Below are 21,603 nucleotides of genomic sequence, written 5' to 3' on the forward strand. Positions count from 1 at the left end.
GCTTTGCTGCTCACTAGAACAGTTCCCGTCTCAGAAAATGTCCAACAGGAAAACAGGACAAGTAATTTAATGTAAATCTTAATTTAATGTGCATAACATAAATATACAACAGCCATGTAAGGGAGTTTTACTTTATATTATATATTTCTATATATTATATATTACAGTTATACATTTTCACCACAAGACTATGAAACAGTAATTGAATTTCCATTGAAAAAACTCAGTTAGCTTTATGAATAACTTTTTTCTAATAATTGTCTTTTACTGTTCATTTCAGGTCTCAGTAGAATATTGTAGCATTTCGGAAAAAAAATACAGCTCAATATTCCAATACCAGAAGTCAATATAGCAAATATCTCTACAGTGACCGTGTTCTTCCCCTTACTGCTCAGATAGGCTGGGATGGCGCAGACCCAAACACTGCAGAACACCAACATGCTGAAGGTGATGTATTTGGCCTCATTAAAGATGTCAGGTAATGTCCTCACCATGAAAGCTAGACCAAAACTCACAGCTGCCAGGAACCCCATGTAACCCAACATGAAAGAAAAGGCAAGGACAGAACCCTCATTACATTGGATGATGGTCATCCCAGGGTAAGAATCCCTGTCATACTCCTGAAAAGGAGCAGAAACTGACATCCAAATAGCACTGATGAGAACTTGAACAGATGAGCAGATCAACACTACAGAATTGGGAAACTTAACACCAAGCCAATTTCTCCAATAGCTTCCAGGTCTGGTGGCTTTGAAAGCGATGCAAACCATGATAGTCTTGGCCAGGATAGAAGATAAAGCAACAGTAAAAATTATTCCAAAGGAAATCTGCTGTAACATGCAGGTGATATCCACTGGGCGACCGATGAACAGATAGACACAGAGTAAACTCAGCTTGAGGGAGATGAGAAGAATGAAAGTAAGGTTTCTATTATTGGCTTTTACTATGGGAGTGTCCCGGAATGAAATAAATGTTCTGATTATATAGACAGCCAAAATAAAAAATAGCACAGATATTGCAGAAAAAACTGTAGCAATTGTGTCCTTGTATGATAGAAATTCTGCTATTCTGGGAATACATGCATCTCTGCTATCATTGGGCCATTCATCATCAGGACATTTCTGGCAGTTTTCACTGTCTGCAAAATAAAATGAGCAAAATAATGTTATAATTCTTCTGTGTCCTTTTTATTTGTATTATCTAGCAAATATCATTGCTTGGTCTTGCGTTAGACTGATCTTTGTATTTCTGATTGTTTTACAACAATTTATAAATGTTTGTAAATAGAAATTTTTAAAAACTACAGTTTATTTGATTTTTCTTTAATTTGGTGGTGATGTTACATTTTATTGGCTCAGTCAGCTGTGAGGATGGACTAAAATTTTGTCTTCTGTCCTGTACAGTTGTGTATATATTTTAATGTTTAAACCACAAAATTATACTTTTATATCCTTATATTCCTATTAATAAAGATTTTATAATTCTGAGCTCCAACTTGAAGATGAGCTGTCAGATATTACAACAAATGTGGACAACATCATAGAAACATTTAATTTAATAGCAGAAAAGAACCTACAGAACCATCTGTTCTGCCTTTTTCTGTGTGTTTGCTTTTCGTTATTCATATTTTTTAATTAATCTTTGTTTATTCATAAATGAACATATATACAGATAATTTACAAAACTTTTAGCAATGAATAGAATGTCTATACACATATTTCTTTTATGGAAACAGGGTGACAATGTAATTGTTAATATTGTTTTTGCCATCTGGTTGCGTGCTGCCCACCACAGAGGGAATGGAGTGGTGGAAGGGTTCACAGACATCAAAAAAAGGAGGGGTTTATGCATTGCTCCAACAGGGAATAATAGGAAAAAGATTCCTTAAACTCCAGTCATCTAAACCATATTACCATAAATTCGGTCTTGACGTGACATAGAAATGTTACCCATAGTCATGAGGAAATCACTCCTTCAGGCTAGGTGGGATCTCCAATATATCAGAATAACTGTTTTTGCAGCATTATTAAGTGTCTGCATATGAATATTTTAAATTGGGCTATTGGGATGTCAGGATATTCAGAAAATTAAAGAGCCAATAATCCGGACCCACTGGACCTGGTCCTGCCATTATCTGCATTGCGTATTCCCTGACTGTATGCTTTCACCACAACTCCAGCAGGAGCCTGAGACACATTGGTGCACAGAGAGGATCGTTAACTTCAGTTTAAGCACAGAAAAGCTGGAGGACCCGCCATAGTATATTGGAATATTTTTCACCAGATTTGGTCAATTTCTGACCTCTCAAAATCACTGTCATGATCTAGAATAAGTAAGTAGTGAACAATACATTTTTTAAATTAACATTAGGCATATAATGGAAATTATGTGTCTGGCATGTCTAAGATGTGGTCCAGAGGTTCTCAAATATAGTTTCTTCCTAATCCCTGTAAGAATGGTCTAATCTTGCATATAGTGCCCAGCTTGAAAGTATAGCCAGTGTTCAGAGAAGGGGAGATTCAATCGTTCCTGCAAGACAATGAAAATACACATTCTTTAATTCTCCACCGCCCAGCCAATCCTGATCACCTTCCCATCTAGCCATAACCTAAAAGCCAGAGGTTGTAGTTGCAGTGGAAAGTCCAGATTATGAGTCAAAGGAGTGAGAAGGGACAATAGGGAGCTGAAATGTTGTGTCCTCAGCCTAGCCCAGCAGTGGAGACTGGGACCAACCATGGAGTTAGATTCATGGATAAACTTGAGAAGCCACAGAAGGATATTGGGAGGGATCACCAAAGCAGGGCCCACAATTGTAAACCCATAGTTTGGAATCCATAGTTTGGGTCCATTCTAGGAAGCTAGTGAGAAAAACCACCTGATGGCAGTTAGAGAAAGGAGAATAGAGGAAGTTAAAAACTCCCATCAAGTTTATGGACTAGTTTCTGCAGGTCTGTGAGATATCTGGAAGTGATATTAATAAGGAGCAAATGAAGCAAATAAAAAAACTTTAGTTAAAAGAAAGTTTCAAAGCGCAATTTTTTTTAACTGGATTGCAGTTCAAATTCCATCATCAAATTGGGAAGAAAAATACTGTTGGTGATAAGTGCCAATAGGTTGTATGAAAATAAACACAATTTGTGGCACGCACACCTCACTCCTACATCTGTAGCCCAGATACATCAGGATTTTTAACGTATCTAACCTAATGCTTCATGCAGGGAACAGATATCAGGGTTGGAGGGGCAACTGTCTTGTACAATTCTTTGTGCAGAATGAGAGAGGGACATTAACTTTGAATATAGCTGTGGATTTTTTTTTTTGTAAAGGGAAATTATTCTTTGAATATATGCAGGGTCCAGAAACTTCAGGTGGCTAATGATCATTTTCACGAAAAGCTTTAGATCTACATTCAACATGAAGATTGACCTGTAGCTCAAGCACTGGGAGGAGTCCTTTCTACTTCCTACTTTTGTGAAAATTGTAATATGATCCTCAATGGACTGCTTCCAAACTACTCTCTCTAACCTCCTCACTCGACCTCTCCCCGTGGATTGAATCATCTACTCATCAGGATGGCCATTGCCTTGATCTTGTTTTCTCTAAACTATGCTCAGTTTCTAATTTCCATAACACACCCTTCCCCCTCTTGAATCATCACCTTATCAGCTACACACTCACCTCCACTGCTCTAAACTCTTTACTGTCTAACTCTCCAAAGCCTCCTCATACCCACAGAAATATCACTTCTATTAATCTTAAACAATTTTTCACCTCTCTGCAACACCTTCTCTCCCCAATCTCTACATTCTCTTCCCCTGAGATGGCAGTACCTCATTTTCACCAAACCTTAGCAACAGCCCTTGATCAAGTGGCTCCAGCGACACTGAACACTACACATCGACTTCGATGTCAGTTGTGGCACATTACAGCAACGCAAAATCTTCAAAAACTTTCCCGTAATGCAGAACGTCACTGGCGTAAATCTCGCACCTCTAATGACTTCTTCACATATACTTTTATCTACCGCTCCTATCGAAATGCACTGGACACTGCAAAACAAACATACTTCCAGTCTCTTATCTATGCTCAGGCTTCTAACCCCAAATGCCTTTTCAATATATTTAAATCTCTTCTCAATCCTCCCACCCCGAACCCTCCATCTACTATCAGTGCCCAGGATCTTGTTTCCTACTTCAAGGACAAGATTGATAAGATCAGACTAGAAATGGTATCCTCTTCCTCGACAAGCAAACAGCTCAATTCCTTCCCACTACCCTCTGACACCCTCTCTTCATTTGACCCCACAAATGAAGAGGAAATTTCTACTCTCTTCTTATCTTCCTACTCTACCTCCTTTCCTCTTGATCCTATTCCCTCGAAAATTGGCAGATCCCTTTATCCTGTGCTCATTTCATCTCTAACTAAAATCTGTAATCTCTCGCTCTCTCCTGGCATCTTTCCATCACTATACAATCACGCAGTGATAACTCCTATTCTAAAAAAACAAGATTCCGACCCAAACTCTCTCTCAATTTACCGTCTCATCTCTCAGCTCCCGTGCCCCTCCAAGCTTCTAGAGAGACTTGCCTACACTCGCCTCACATGCTTACTTTCCATAAACAACCTGTTGGATCCTCTTCAGTCTGGCTTTCGTTCTCAACACTCCACAGAGACTGCGCTAACTAAGGTTGTCAATGACCTGATCACTGCTAAAACTAAACGCCATTACTCTCTCCTAATTTTCCTGGATCTCTTGGCTGCATTTGACACCGTTGACCACTCTCTTTTCATAAAAAATCTGCAATTTCCAGGTCTTCAAGACAATGTTCTATCCTGCTCCTATGGATTTCAGTATAATTTCTATTCGGGTGATACCCACATTCATCTATCTTCTCTTGATCTCTCGACATCTGTGTTGTCCCGTGTAACTGACTGTCTTTTTGCCATTTCATCTTAGATGTCCTCTCGCCAACTCAAACTTATTCTTTCTAAAACAGAGTTAATAATATTCCCACCCACAAACAAGAGCATACCTGATATTTCTATCTCTGTTGACAACATGACCATAAATCCAACCCCACAAGCTCGTTGCCTAGGTGTAATCCTTGACTCACACCTATCCTTTGTTGCCCACATTGACTCTACATCTAAATCATGTTACAAACATCTAAAAAACATTTCCAGAATTTGCACATATTTCATGCAAGACATTGCAAAAACTTTAATTCATGCACTTATCATCTCTCGTATTGACTACTGCAATTCCCTCCGTACTGGTCTTCCACAAAACAGACTCAAACCCCTACAATCTATTTTGCACGCAGCGGCAAGATTGATTTTCCTAGCAAATTGTTATTCCTCTGTTGAATCACTCTGTATGTCTCTGCACTGGTTGCCTGTTTTCTACCGAATCCAATATAAAATACTTTTACTAACCTACAAGGTCATCAACAAAGCTGCACCAACATACATCTCCTCTCTTGTCTCAAAATATTTCAAAACTCGGCAACTCCGTTCTGCACAAGATCTGCGTCTCTCATCCACCCTCATTACATCCTCCCATTCCCGATTACAGGACTTTTTTCGGGCTGAACCCACTCTATGGAATTCTCTCTCTTGTACAGTAAGACTCTCCTCTGGTCTTCAAACTTTCAAGCGTTCTCTGAAAACCCACTTTTTCAGACAAGCTTATAATATTCCTCAACTACCCCCTGACCAACATTGTTGTGTGACAGGATCATTTAGCTTATGAGTCACTTTTACCTTTGCAGTCTGGCTGGGCCGAAATGCAAAATGTAGACTTAACCTCATGTGTCAAACTCCCATTGTCCCATAGAGTGTAAACTTGCGAGCAGGGCCTTCTCACCTTTTTGTCTGTTTTACCCAGCTTGTTTATTAGTTTACTATGTTTGTCCCCAATTGTAAAGCGCTACGGTATATGTTGGCACTATATAAATAAATTATGATGATGATGATGATATCATTGAGGGCTTTCAGAAGGGCTTTGGGTTCCCTTGTGACAGTGCCTTTGAGTATTATGATTCTGTTCAGAACTAATTCCTTATAATTACAGCCATGGAGTCTGAATCATGATATAAACATTAAACTGTTTATTGCAGCAAAAACATAGTCATAGGGAAGCAGAATAAACAGAAACCAGTTCAGGCTGAATGAAAGAATGGACTTCCAGGAATTGCCAAATAACAGGTAAACAATACTAAAAACACAGCAAATATTTTAGCTGAAGCCAGTTCACAGTAATAGCCAGAAGTCCTCAGGAACTAAGTTAGTATTGTGTCCAGGCATAGAAAGATATCAGGTAGGTCTCCAGGAGATCAGGTTTCAGTTGACTAGCAGGAGTTGGCTGAAACAAGGATTTCCACAGAACAGCAAGAAACATACAGGTAGTCCAGGGACAAACAAACATAAGCAGGCTTAGGAACATCAATGACCAACAAAGAATTCTGTAATTGGCCCGGCATATATAAGACATAGTCAGGCGTGCATGATTAGCTAGCTGTGCTAGTTAACCCCTGATAGTAGGAAAGGCCGAACAGCAGCACCTCTGGAGGATAACAGGTACTGCAGGGTAATATGCACACAGATAGACAAGGCAGATAATTACATTATTCCACCCTTACAGGAGCAGATTGCAGATGCTCCATAAAAGTCTCTTTCAGGCTTTTCTCTTCTTCTGCTTACTCTTCTTCTGGGATTTTCTAGGAGACATAATTGAGCCCTTCTCCAATGGAGTGCAGACAAAGCCCAATTCTTCGAAATCACAAGAAGAATTGTCAAGTACATCCACCAAGTCTCTAGAAGTATCAAGTTCAGTCTCAGTGTCTGAGTCCCATTCTGGAGTCGGAACATAATCTTTTATTTTATGACATATGGTGCTATGCCCATGAAGCTGGCAACCAAGGTTTCTTGTGATTGATGCAGTCTAGAAATGGGTGTTTCCTGTTTCTTCTTTTTATTTTTCAAAGATATAGGTTGACCAATGAAAGCAACGTACATCAATGAATTGTGAATAAGCATAGGAGCTGAAACACAGGCCGGAATGAAAACAGAAAAACTATGACCAGGAGACACAACTATTGATGGATAGTACTTATGACAAACGGCATTAACAAAGTCCATGTTATTATGGATAATGGGGTCATTGGAAATTAGAAGGGAGAAGGCCCGAGTCTGTGGCTCCCCTCTAAAACTCATGATTATAGAACCCACTTGGTTAAATTGGTTGGCAAAGTAATCTGTTTCATGGAAAGCTGAAATACTGGAAAAAACTGATTGATGTCTCCCTCAAAGATGACTGGAGGAGGATTTGATGACTTGAAAGAGGCATCTAGGCATCATGGCTCTCTGGCAAACTCTGGGGAGACCTCAACTTGGGCAGCAGTCTCTGGAGAGCCCCTCACTGGGACGGCAGAGCAGGAGTCCCCAACTGGGACGGCAGAGCAGGTATCCCCGACTGGAATGGCAGAGCAGGAAACCCCGACTGGGACAGAAGAGCAGGAGTCCCCCACTGGGATGGCAGAGCAGAAGTCCACGACTGGGACGGAAGCTGGGCACACCTGACGGATAGCCCACACTGAGCACACCACTCAGACTGGACAGCACAGTGAGAAGCCTCAGACTGGACAGCACAGTGAGAAGCCTCAGAGCGGACATCACTGTGAGAAGCCTGAGAGCGGACAGCACTGTGAGAAGCAACAGAGCGCACAGCATTGTGAGAAGCAACAGAGCAGACAGCACCAAGTGGTAACTCGGGCTGAACCGCATTGAGTGGAGAATCGGGCTGAACCGCATAGTGTGGGGACTCGTGCTGAACCGCATAGAGTGGCCACTCGGCTGAACTGCATGGACTGGCAACTCGGGCTGAACCGCATGGACTGGTAACTCGGGCTGAACCGCATGGACTGGCAATGTCTCTGGAGTTGACTGGAGGGACAGTGCCCCCTTTTGGAGCAGACTATAAGTGCAGCGCCCCTTCTGGAGCAGATTGTAAGGGCAGCGCCGCCTCTGGAGCAGACTGTAAAGGCAGCGCCCCCTCTGGAGCGGCTGAAGACTCGGGAGTGGAGGCAGCGGCTGAAGACTCGGGAGTGGAGGCAGCAGCTGAAGACTCAGGAGTGGAGGCAATGGCAGGAGACTCAGCACTGGCGGTAGTAGCTGGCAACCCAGAGCTGGAGCCAGAGACTGGCACCTTGGAGCTGGAGGCAACTGGAGCTGACACAACAGGACAGGCGGCCACTGGAACTGGCACCACAGGGCAGACGGCCTCTGGAACTGGCACCACTGGACAGGCAGCAACTGGAGCTGGCAACACAGGACAGGGGGCTGGAACTTACAGATTAGGGAAAGGATCAGATTGAAATGTAGAAACGGGAAGTGAAGACCAAACAAATCAGCAAAGAGGAGTTGAGAACACAGTAGACAGTTTTGTAGGCTGCCGTGGTCTGCGGAATGGACAGTCTTGCAAAAAATGCACATTACTAGCACAGTAAAGACATAATTTTTAATCCCTCTGTGTCGTCGCTCCTCTTCAGTCAGAAGAGGGCGTGAACTACTCGCTAACCTGGCGTTAGTTACACTGTAGTTCTTAATTAAATGTAAATTTGTAAAAGCACTATTAAGAGGTCTTGTTTGCATGGATTCAGCAGCAGACAAAGTTGATTGAAGCAAATCAACAGTGTTGGATTTCGGAGAAACAGATTCTGGTAGTCTCCTGAGTGGGTCCAAAAGTATAGCAGAAAAGTGAGCCAGCTGAGAGCGTAACAATATTATATCCGTTTGTAGACATTGTAGCAGAGGCAATTCAGTCACTTGTAAAGCAGACATTTTTGCAGGAAAAAAAAATTAGATCAATTGTAATGAGAGTTACGGGTGAAATCTGAAGCAGAATTTTTCACATGACTCCAAGGCTTTCTTTTCTGGCTGGACATTCTGTTATGATTCTGTTCTAAACTAATTCCTTATAATTACAGCCATGGAGTCTGAATCATGATTTAAACATTAAACTGTTTATTGCAGCAAAAACATAGTCCAGGGGAAGCATAATAAACAGAAACCAGTTCAGGCTGAATGAAACAATGGACTTCCAGGTATTGCCAAATAACAGGTAAACAATAATGAAATCACAGTAAATAACTTAGCTGAAGCTAGTTCACAGGAATAGCCAGAAGTCCTCAGGGACTAAGTTAGTATTGTGTCCAGGCATAGAAAGTTATCAGGTAGGTCTTCAGAAGATCAGGTTTCAGGTGAGTAGCAGGAGTTGGCTGAAACAAGGATTGCCACAGAACAGCAAGAAACATGCAGGTAGTCCAGGGACAAACAGTCATAAGCAGGCTTAGGAACATCAATGACCAGCAAAGGATTATGAAATAGGCCGAAACATATAGGACACAGTCAGGTGTGAATGATTAGCTAGCTGTGCTAGTTAACCCCTGATAGTGGGAAAGGCTGAACAGCAGCATCTCTGGAGGATCACATAAACTGCAGGGTAATATGCACACAGATAAATAAAGCAGATAATTATATGGGTTTTTGTTCGGATTCCTCACCTTCTGCCACCTCTTCTATTGCGGAAGAGGAAGGAGCATTAAACAGGTAGACCAATGTTGGCAATCCTGACTAGTGATTTTTGGAAAATTAAAAGTAGTAAGAAGGATAATTTAGAAGAGCTTGTTTGCTTTTGCATGAGGAGTGTAAGCTAAGTAGAAAGCCCCAATTGATTTTGTTGCTGTGTTTCCCCAGCTCTTCTGTGAGCGACTTTAGATTTCTCTGTTGTTGCATAGTATGCCAAGAGAGATCCTGGAACACCTGAATGGCATCCGTTGCCTGCATTGTTCAGGTATGCCTCTTATTGTATCCAGGGTAAATCAAGAAAGGGGGTCAAAGGAAACTTAAGATTGCGGGTCCTTCTGGTGGAAAGCGGGATTTGTGTGCACAGTCTAGTCAAGTATATCTTAGTTTTTACAATAATTGGAACCTTCAGCAGCAGTGACTTGTGGCCACGGGTAAATAGTTGAGACCCGGTGCTGTCTAGACTCCAGAGACAGGTCTAATTTTTCGCACAGGCCTAAGTCCAGTGAGCTATCTATTTTCTCGGACTAGATTGCTATCAAAGCCTCCAAAGGTACTTAGCACCGTACTCCTGAAGAGGTCTGATACCAAGAGTAGTCAGGAGTTCCAGAATGGAAGCAGCTTCAGATGGTATAGGACCTGTCCGAGTTCTCATCGGGCGCCGTAATGTCTGAGACAGGCAGGCCCCGCATGCTGGAAACTAAGCAAACTCGTGATATATGCATTCCTGGATACCTATTTGCTGCACTGCCACGGAGCTCTGAGAGTATGCAAACGTTCATTCAATGGTTATAGTGCTGTTTATTTGTAAAATGCATTATGATGTGACTTTACATTGGACATATGCATGTGTGTATCCTGATCTTTGCTGTCTGTGTATTGTATACTACTGTAACTTTCATTGACAGCTCTGCTGACCTTTTGCAGCTTCTTATTAATAAAATATATTATTATTATTATTATTATTATTATTATTATTATTATTATTATTATTATTATCAAAGGATATATGAATACAATTATATTGCTACATTAAAAGTAAAATAAAAACTAGTTGTTTTAAAGTAATAATAAAGAATATATCAAAAGAATGTATTATTACAGTAACAACTTCAAGTAAAAAAGATTGCAATCCATAGATCAGGACTGAGTGGGATAGGTGCTCAGACCTTAAGTTACATAGACTACATGTGTATATTCCAGTCAACACACAAATTTGTGAATCAGCAGCTAAACTATTCTGTGAGTAACAGCAATCTCCATGATAGTGCTGAATCTGCAGCTAACCACAGGATGTGATGGCATACTATGGGGTAAATGTATTAACCTGTGATTATAGCAAATCGTCCAATGCAATCATCTTACATACAATCTAAAATGTAATGAAACTCTTGATATTCTACCGCTTAAGCTCCAGAAAGCAATAAATTGATGATGATTTAGGCAGAAGCCTTAATGAACGTGATCCTTGAGCAATACAGAAATGGGGGTAAATGTATTAACCTGTAATTCTAGCAAATTGTCGACATTCAGCGACTTTACTAGGCAAATTTGAAATTACAATCTATGTAAAGGCCAGATTTGCCTTTAAAACACGTCGCCATTTTAAATTTGGCTGGCAAAGTTGTCAAATATCGCTGATTTTCTAGAATTGCAGGTCAATACATTTACCCTAAACGTTCATTAAGACTTGTGCCTAAATCATTGTAAATTCATTGCTTTCTGGAGTTTATGAGGTAGAATATCAAGAGATTCATTACATTTTAGATTGTGTGTAAGAAGCTTTAATCGGATATGTTAAACCATAAGGTTTTTTTGTCTATGGAATATTTAATTTAATCTATAAGATGTTTACTTGTTACATTGGATGTCTCTCCTTGTGAACACGGTATACAGTCATAGCAGCATATGGGGAAGCCTTTCCTTAGTGCTTGTCTGGTACCTGGAAGACAGATTGCAGAGCACAAACTTTGTGGAACCTAAGAAATACAAATATTAAATGGTCATTGCAAATATGTGCTGATTTCATATATATTTTAAAAACATACGAACATTGTTATGCTCTAGGCATTGCCTGAACTTAACAAATACATTGCTTTGAATATTGTAACTGGATAAAATTTAGGCGTATTTTTGTTTCAGCATCTGGAAAATATAATGCACCATCTTTGTAATGTCAGCTTAAAATGCAGGAGAAAACTTGTAGTATTATATTCATATTGTAAGCTCTCATGATTATCTTTCATATCCTCCTCCCTCCACTTTCGGTGCCACCAGCATGTCTATGTTTCCCTTCTTTCCTCAATCGGGGATTCTGATACTGTTTGTACTACCCACTCTATTGGGTACAGGCTCAGCTAGGGCTGTTTTTACTCCCTTTAATTTCCCCCTCTTCTCATACCTCATGTTCTAGGAAGGGGTTTTATCCCTCCTACTTATCTCCCAATTTTACTCAAATCACTTTACATCTTGCAGGTGGTGAGGCAGACATCTTGGGCATACTCAGTTACTGTCTTACATCAGTCCCCATCCCATTGGAGCTATCAGTCTAAATTCACTACCAACAAATCTAATCTACCCGTATGCTTTTACTGCGGGAGGAAACTGGAGTATCTGTAAAAAGCTCGCAGAAGCACAGTGAGAGCATAGAAACTCCACACAGATAGGGCCTGGTTGTAATCAAACCCATGAAGCTATTGTGCTATTTGATGCCCATTAATAAGTAATTTTAAAATTCTAGGTGTAACATAAATAACAAATAGATATGGAAAATCCTTCTACCCATGTGTACTGTACTGTGGTTTCAGGTTATAGCTATAAGTGGTGGACCCACTAGTCTGATCTGTGATTGACTATCAATACATTAATATGACCAAAATATAGACTGATCCAAACTGAAATAGGGGCAAGTGAGCAGCAGTACATGGTCATATATGCTCCAAACCCTCAGCATTCAATTAGACATTTTGATGTCTACTCACCCCAAAAGTACCCAGCACACTAATGCTAATAAACATGGTTTACTATTCTGTTACCTCAGGAGTTAATTCTTAACACTGATTTTCATAAACTATTCAGGCTAATGAGGGAAAAATCTGTTTTCTGAAAAACTTTTGCATAATTAGAGGTAATTTGCTAATATTATTGTATTTTTACTAGTTTTATGTTGATTCATGTGTATTTACGCAAATTAACCGCATGCTTATATTTCTATATAATCCCTTACATATGAGGATGTGTAACCCACATGGGACATTCCAGACAAGGGTCTCCACACTCCATCTCCTCACTGCTCTCCTGACACTAATTTCTCTCCCATTATTTTCACATATATACTGATCTGGATGCTCACATTATTGAGTACATTGTCTTTACCTTTGTACTGCTCTACCAAAATATTGTTTTACCATAGTGTTGCCTTGCTGATGTTTTAGCACTTATTGAATAGGTGGTTACAGATTAAATTGCCACCATCCACACTTCTTTACTACCTAGTTTCAGACACCATCATGGTCCATGTGTCATCCTGGATATTGCCCATATAGGCTACTACACCATATGGACCCCTCACCAGTCTCCACCACTAGGCCCATTCACAACCATGGCCTCTCTACATCATTGCCACACTATTTTTCAGACCTCCGCATCACAGTGAACAACAATGTGCCTATTCTTCCTTTTGTTTCTCCTTACACCCTTCCTTTACAATGTATCCTCTCACAGGCAGGGTCCTCTACTCTTTGTCTCATGTCTGCTGACTCTCCATTCTCCTCTCTGTCCCTGTTTTGTCTTATGCAGAATTCCAAGCCTTTCAATTTGTTCTGCTAACAGCATCCTAGCGTTTTGTATTCTGGTTACCTGTTTCCATTGTTCTTATCAGTATGTAATTATTTAATTTTGGTGTATGAGCTACCTTCATTGTAGGGCATGCAGAAGCCTTGTGATGCCTTATAAATAAAAGATAACAGTAATGTTTATTCTAAGTGTATGCTGAAATTACCATTTTTAGCAAGAAGCTATGTGTCATGTAAGGTGGCTGTCTTGGTATTTTGTATGATATTCAAGTACAATAATGAACTGTACAGATGCAGAGTTGAGTTTGCGGTTTCAGACAGACCAGATATGGAAACATATTTATTTCAGAATCCATCACAATCACAGTAAAGAGAGACTACATAGTGCCACCTACTGTCACTCCAGTATAGCCACTCAAATGCTACCTAATGTTGTCTTGCATTTCAGTGTTATTTGAAGCATGATGTCAGTGTAGGACTTGCAGGACTGAGGACTGCAAGCTAAACCTCCTCAGTGCTAAGGATGAGTGGGACTCAAGACGTTAAAAATATACTTACCTGTCCCCAACAACCATACAATGTCAGTATTGGACAGAGGTGTGATGGGGCTTAACAATGTCAACATTTACAGTCATGGGCACATGTGTTTGAAAGATGAGAGGCTCCTTAGTATTAACTATATAGTGATTATGTGTTATCACTAGACAATGACCACCTACTCTTAGAAATTATTAACAAGTTTAGGGATGGATGAGATGAGCCTAGATCTTCTCCATCATGGCTTAAAAAAAAAAAATCAGGGGCACCCTCTTTAAAAGGATAAAGCTCCTTAAAATTGTTTGATGATCAGACAAAAACACTTTACACTACAGAAATAATTAAAGATTCATGGATGGTGTCGGTGTTTTGTAATGACAAGATATCCCACATGTTGGCATCTAGAGTCTCAGTGTTACCCTCATTTGAAAGATGGGAATCCTCACTTTCAAAAGAGGAGAGTGGGAATTCCACATAGCATATAAATAGACCATGCGTCTGTTAATAATACTTTCTGCGCATAGTTTAATGTTGTGCTGTTTAATGGTTTATTTTTTTGCCAAGCAAAAAGATGAGGATTATTTTGGCACCAAGAAAGAAGAAAAAAAGATTAGTTTCAACTACCTTTGGAAAATTTTTGGGGGCTTGTTTTTTTTCTGGACAGCTCCAGGACCTTAGATGATATTTTTTTGGACAAATACAAGACCTAGATATATTATGGTTTTTATTATGGTTTCAAGCATGATGGACTAAAAGATTACATATTGGATCGCTTACAGATGAAGATATCAGATGGTAAGTATATGGGGATTTATTATTTTTAATACGAAGATGTAGTTACAAAGACGTGTCAGATTTATTTACATTTTAGTCAGGGTTTTTTTTATTTTTATTACAATAATGTGATGTAAAAGAGTGGTGTGCTGAATTTTTTTCACTCCTGAATTTGCGACAGCCATCACTAGGGTTAATATCATTAGGAGGGGGGAACCCCACACAATTTTTTCAATTTTTTTTCTTAACACTGTATGGAGTCGGCGTGTCCGAAGGCATTACAACCACCGGACCCGCAGGCCACTGCATGGGCTGACTGGTTCATACAAACATGCAGCGTCCTGTATAGTACAGAGCAGCAGCCCTGCACCTATATTCAACAAGGCACGGATCTTGAGATCCTTTGCTTGAGGAATTTGGGAGCATGCAAACCAAAGATATGTGCACATAATACTGAGCGCGGGTTGCGCTTAGAATGTGTAGAACTTGATAGGTCAGACCCTCGGTGTGCAATGAAAAACAGGCATCAGCACTATGCAGTTTATTGTATCGTCACACATATGCAGCAAACATTGTGGAGATTTGTCATTCACCCTTCTCTGGGTTTGGCCAGAAGTGATCACTGCTGTTTACTCTAGAATGCCAGAGAGGAAACACAGTTGCTAGAGGAAAAAGATGAAAGATTCCTTTCTGATGTTAATGCAGGAAAAGTGGTTGGAATCATGAAGCCTCCAAAACCAACCATTAAAAAAATGGTCAAAATAAGACTTTCCATAGTGAGCTGTGTAGTTATACTGGTCCCAGATATTTAAATATTGATCTTCATAGGAAGAGCCACACTGCTGGATGACCTCAAAAGTGCCCTGGTGGTGCTATGGCCTTGGTGATCAGTGGCAAGTTTGCCATTACAAAGATATACATAAGAAAGTATTTAAGTATTCAATGTGTCATTCAGTGTCAATGTAAACAACCTGAAGAGAAACATCCGTCCACATATACCGGCTAAAGTTCACTGTCCTCAATATGGTACACTTAATTTGAGAAATATTAATTTTGGGGTTTATTTAAGGATGAGAGATTCCTACAATGGAAAAGACAAGAAGTTCCAGTTATTTTGTGATTGTCTTTCATGACCACTATGCCATGTTAGAAAATCTTGCACTGCCCATGAAGTCCATGTAACCTAACTTGGTTCCGCTAGGGGAAGGGATATGCAGCAAAGAGAATGATTTACCATGTGTGTTTATGTTCTCGGACAGTGAGCAGGCTTCAGATTGTGGCTGTAATGAAGCCTTGCAAACAGGCCAAGCAGAGCACCTGTTCTAATTACCTTTATCTAGGGAGATAGAAGGTATCTGCCTCAGTGGGTTGAAGGCATTGACTACACAGTTGTCAATCAGGCTAGAGCTGGGGAGGAGCTTAAGGTTTAAAAGACTTGCATTTCTGATTGGTGGGGTGATCAATGCTGGACAAGCAAGCAAATCTAATAGAGAGGTAACCTATGTTAGATTACTTCTAGAGATCTCCAAGGTAAGAATTATTTGTTTAGTGATAGATGTCTGCCATTCTGACAAATAAAACAGATGAAGAATTATTGATGAAGAATATATATAAATAATCTTTTATTTTATATCTCATTTTATAATATATGTCAGAATTCAGCCATAGTTGAATGAGGACACTGACTTTGCACATACAATCCCTTCCACCACCTGGTACTATGGAACTCGTGAAAACCTGAGCAAAGCAGGTCTAGGGCAGCACGGTGGCTCAGTGGTTAGCACTTCTGCCTCACAGCACTGGGGTCATGAATTCAATTCCTGACCATGGCCTTAGCTGTGTGGAATTTGTATGTTCTCCTCGTGTTTGTGTGGGTTTCCTCCGGGTGCTCCGGTTTCCTCCCACACTCCAAAAACATACTAGTAGGCTAATTGGCTGCTATCAAATTGACCCTAGTCTCTCTCTCTGTCTGTCTGTCTGTGTGCATATGTTAGGGAATTTAGACTGTAAGCTCCAATGGGGCAGGGACTGATGTGAATGAGTTCTCTGTACAGCGCTGCGGAATTAGTGGTGCTATATAAATAAATGATGATGATGATGATGATTGAGGCATTCTACATTCTGTGAGCACTTCCTGTGAAAAGGCAGACTCTACCCAGAAGAAAGGCATTGTGTTATGCAGCAAAGGACACAAAGATTCTCTTGGTCCCCCGCTCCCAGCCTGATAAGAAATGTAGACACAGCTCCTAGCTGGACATGCAGGAAAGTAAGTTGCATGGCCCTGGCTAGCAGGAAAAATGTAATTGAATGAAAGGTGAGTGAATCTGGAAACATAGTTTCATGACGGTTTGTAAACTGAGTTAATTTGAATGAAGTGTAATGTGTTTTTGAATGGAATGTGGTTGAATCTGGATGTATACATAGTTCTGTGTGGTTCTGTGTTTGTCTAATGCTATAATGGAGTTTTGTTAGCTTATTTGAATGAAATTGTCTGAGTTCAGATAAAACGGTGTTAGTGCAAGAGTTATTTGGAGCTTTTGTTGGTTTTAAAAGTTAGGCTTTGGTTTGGTATGGATAGTGTTACATGAATGCATGCCTTGTAATAGTGTGGTAATACTGTGTAGATATAACATAGGTAATGGTATGGTGTTAGTCTGATTTCTATGTGATTATGTAGTCTAATAAGAACTGGGCCCTGTTGCTATGAAAGTTGCATTGACAGCATATTAGGGCATTACAAGCACATGTGATTAAGATGGCTGGCAATGTGTTCACTCCTGTTATGCTCTACAATTCCTGGAGTTCCTGTTATATTTAGGATGGATTGTTGGTTCAAATGGTAGCATTTGTGACTGTTGCAAAACATATTTAGAATAGAGATGTTCACTGACCCCCATGTTCTGGTTTTGATTTTGGTTTTGGATCTGTATTAACTTCATGTGTTTTGGTTTTGGTTTTGATTTTTCTAAAGTATGCTAAAATCACATAATTTTGCTCTTTTTTTGTTCTTACATTATTATTAACCTCAATAACACTAATTTCAAGTCATTGCAGTCAATTTTGACCACCTTACATGTCACCGTATTATTTTCATACACGTTCGGACCAATACTGCAGCAACCTGGCTGGATGCTAAGCGACAGAGCAATGACTCAAACACATGGCAGATCCTAGCACATCTAGGAAACATTGCAACACGGCAGTGTCATTAAAGAAAATTAGTGCAATTAGCAATGGAGCAATGGAGCTCTCATCTTTGTGTGTAGCCTATATAACACCGTACAATTTGACTGCAAATTAAGAAGACAAGCCTGCCAGCTCTAGTATTTGTATTTCAGCAATGACACTTAACAATGGAGTAATGGAGCTCTCCTCTTTGTGTGTTACCTATATAACACAGTACAATGTGACTGCAGATTTACACCACGCCTGCCAGCCCCAGTATTTGTATTTCAGCAATGACAATTAGCAGTGGAGCAATGAAGCTCTCCTCTTTGTGTGTTACCTATATAACACTGTACATTATGGAACTGAAGATTTAGAAGCAATGGAGCAATGAAGCTCTCCTGAATGTCACTGCAAACTTTGAAGAAGACTGCTATACCCTCCTCTTTCTATTCTACCTATGTTGCTGCCCAACTGCTCTACAGACTGTGCTACCCCTTCTGTGTCCTTCTGTGAAATGACACTAGATTGCTGTCGAGGGCGGTACTTATAGAATACAAAACTCGCGAGATCCGAGATCCGACGGATATGCTAAGTTTGGGTGTGTTCGGTTCTCGGGTAACCGAGCCAAATAGCATATATTGTCAATTTGTAACCTATTCAGACAATTTTGAGACAGAACAGTTGAAAAAATTTAAAATTGGATTTTTTTTACTTGAATCTATATATTAACAGAAAAGTTATTCATGCAACTTGGCATTGGTAATGTATTTGTGCTGGACTATGTGACTTTATTAAATACAGTTTATAACTGAACTTTTTGGAAAATGTGTTATGTCTATGGGAGTTAACAAATGCTGAATAAATACAATAGTGCAAATTCAGTGAACCTTGGCTGCTTTCTTCTCTTACCCTCTTCAAATGTAAAAAATAAAATAAAACAACGCAGAAAGAGCCTTCTGAACCATGTATCAAAACTACGGAGGCTGCCTACCCCTAACCCATGTCAGGGGATGAAATATAGGTCTCCACCTCTTTCAGTTCCTTGCAATGCCTCCAACCTTATCCAAATCTCTAGACTACAGTCCCTCCCCATTTTAATCAGAAATCTGGCTTACCTCCTATAACACTAAATTCCCTGTAGCTCTAGCCTACAGGGGACTCTTCCTCAGCCACTCTCACACATGGGTGGTGGAATAGGTAGGGCCACCGAGAGGGGGGTGGTGGGTACTAATTACCCGGGTCTAGGCATGCCAGAGGGCCCAGCCAAGGCCCTCACTGCCGACGGTTTATTTTTTTATTTTTATTTTTCTTAAACCCAATTTATTTTTTTTATTATTTTTTTGTGCAGGGGGCCAGGGGTGGCTCTGCCCCATTTGTTGGTGGGGGGAGCAGGGTAGTTGAAACTTCCCAAAAAACATATACTCATGTGATAGCGGTGCCGGCATTCCTATTCTCTCCTCACTGCTCTGGTCACACTGTGATTAAAAAAGGGGGGGAGAAAAGCACGGTGTGATTGAAAAAATGGGGGGGAGAAAGGCACAGTGTGATTGAAAAAGGAGGGGAGCACAGTGTGATTGAAAAAGGGGGGAGCAGCATGGCACAGTGTGATTGTAAAAAGGAAGGGAAGAACATGGCACAGTGTGATTAAAAAAGGGGGGAAGCAGCATAGTACAGTGTGATTGAAAAGAGGGGGAAGCAGCATGGCACAGTGTGATTGCCATTCTGCTTCCCCCCCTTTTTCAATCAAACTCTGCCATGCTGCTCCCCCCCCTTTTTCAGTGTGTGAAGAAGGGGGCCAGGTGAAGGGGGAAAAACAGTATGGAGGGCACAGTGTGATCATAAGGGGGCACAGTGTGGTTGTGATGAAGAGGCACAGTGTGATCATAAGGAGGCACTGCATGGTGATGATGGAGGGGCACAGTAATGTGTGTGATGACACAGGAGCCTTGTGGAAATATAATGTGTGTGAGGTAGGTGGTGACTAATTAATGGGTGCTATTTTGTTTGTGGGGCAATAGTGGGGCAATTTAATAGTGGGGACTATTAATTTAAGATGGGGTGGTTTTGGGGCTATTGAATGTGGGGGTGAGTTATGAGATTGAGGTTTCTTTATTAAATGTGACTATGAATTATTTAATGGCAGTGATGGTTGTGGGAAATAGGTATATTTATGAAATGTAAATACTATAATTTATTGCTGTGGCTGTTTGCAGTGAGGGAAAAGGGTTAATTTATTAAATACTATTATTTTGATTTTAGGGCTGGAGGAAGGCCTAATTATTACTTGTGGGTCCTATTGATTTATCGCCGGGTCTGGTTGCAATTTTCTAAATGTACCCATTTTTTTTTTCCAAATAGGGCCCCCAACATTCCAGGACCCAGACAGGCCACAACTAAAGAAACCAGCAGCCACAGGTGGTGAAAGTGACAAGAACAGGTAGGAGAGAGCAGGACAGTCTGTGAAATGTTGTAATTCTAGTGGGACAATCCCAATTTATGGTGACTGTTTTGGCCAATGTAAGGGGCAGACCAAGATTGTTAACTCTTTATATACACACTGCATTCTTTATATACTACACTATGGTGCTAGATGTCCTGAGAATCAGGAGTGAACAACAATGCAGGTTTTTCTCGATAGAAGGGTGGCCTAGCATTTTTCACCTGCTAGCCACACCCCAATGATACATAGTCATGCCCCCAATCATATGAGCACACCCACAATCAACTTTTGCTCCACCGCGGATATATATATTGCTTCCATCTGCCAGGCATTACTGAGATGCATAAAACTATCCACAAGTACCATTGAGACTTACAACATAATTTGAAGGGGGCTCAATGGTCCTATAATCTCTAAGCAGACAAGACTTTTCTGCATCCTTTGCTTAACAAGTAGACCAACAAGTAATCTCTCCACAAAAAACTTGAAACCATTTAGGATCACCCTCGCACTTTTTATCAGAAATTTCTATTGATAATTTTCAAAGCTTACAAATCTTTTAATTTCAACTACCGAATTCCATTTGAAAAATGCAAACAGTGTTTCATGTGTCCTTGCTAAATCTGCACATTTGCTCCCAATGCCTTTACTAGCTCCACAACTGGTTCAAGTCCAGTGACATCTGGAATATATTTTGGGCGGTATCCTTGACTCCCTCAAGGTCTAAGGTAAGTTCCAATATCTTGTCAAGTGGAAAGGATTAAATATGGATGAAAGATCCTGGCAATCTGCTAAAATAATTTGCGCACAATGTCTAATCGCTGCCTTTTACTCCAATCACCCAGGCGGCCTGGAAGTTGCTTTGGAAAGAGGAGGATACTGTCAGGTCCTGTTTTGGTGCACTCCTTGGCTTACACTTCTGTGTGAGTTTCATATGCCCTGATGGAGTCATGACTAGCACACAGGGGTCACCATTTGCGATAATGTCTCTTCTCTGACATGGTGCAGCTGCTGCACTGCACAGGCGAATGGATTTTATCACAGACACTGAGTGATGAGCCACATTAGCAACCTGCTACAGGCTATTCATTTAATCTATATAGCTCTCAATCAGGAAATGGCCTTATTAGTCTGCTCTTAATGGGTTGCCAGCATCTAAGGCTTGTTACCTTACATTCAGGCATAGATAAGCGGCTTCCTGTGAGCAACAACTGACCAGTTTACTGATCCTTGTCTCCATGTACAGCGTTCTGAATCCTGTATCTTCCTGTCTGCTTTCTTGTGCTTTTACCCCTAACTTTCAGC

At 40.5% G+C, this 21,603-nt stretch overlaps 1 protein-coding gene across 1 annotated transcript in view; it reads right to left on the reverse strand.

The window, feature by feature from the left end:
- Positions 1-215: 215 nt before the first annotated feature.
- The window catches only part of LOC142111077 (vomeronasal type-2 receptor 26-like), a 41,962-nt gene continuing 20,574 nt past the window's right edge, over positions 216-21,603 (reverse strand). Inside the window, exons 3-4 of the mRNA XM_075193795.1 lie at positions 11,441-11,564; positions 216-1,138 (exon numbers count right to left, since the gene is read on the reverse strand). Of these exons, the coding sequence (XP_075049896.1) occupies positions 234-1,138; positions 11,441-11,564 (1,029 nt within the window). The 3' untranslated portion in view covers positions 216-233. The remainder of the gene's footprint in view (positions 1,139-11,440; positions 11,565-21,603) is intronic.

This window comes from Mixophyes fleayi, chromosome 1 (assembly GCF_038048845.1).
Source record: "Mixophyes fleayi isolate aMixFle1 chromosome 1, aMixFle1.hap1, whole genome shotgun sequence".
Lineage (NCBI taxonomy): Eukaryota > Metazoa > Chordata > Amphibia > Anura > Limnodynastidae > Mixophyes > Mixophyes fleayi.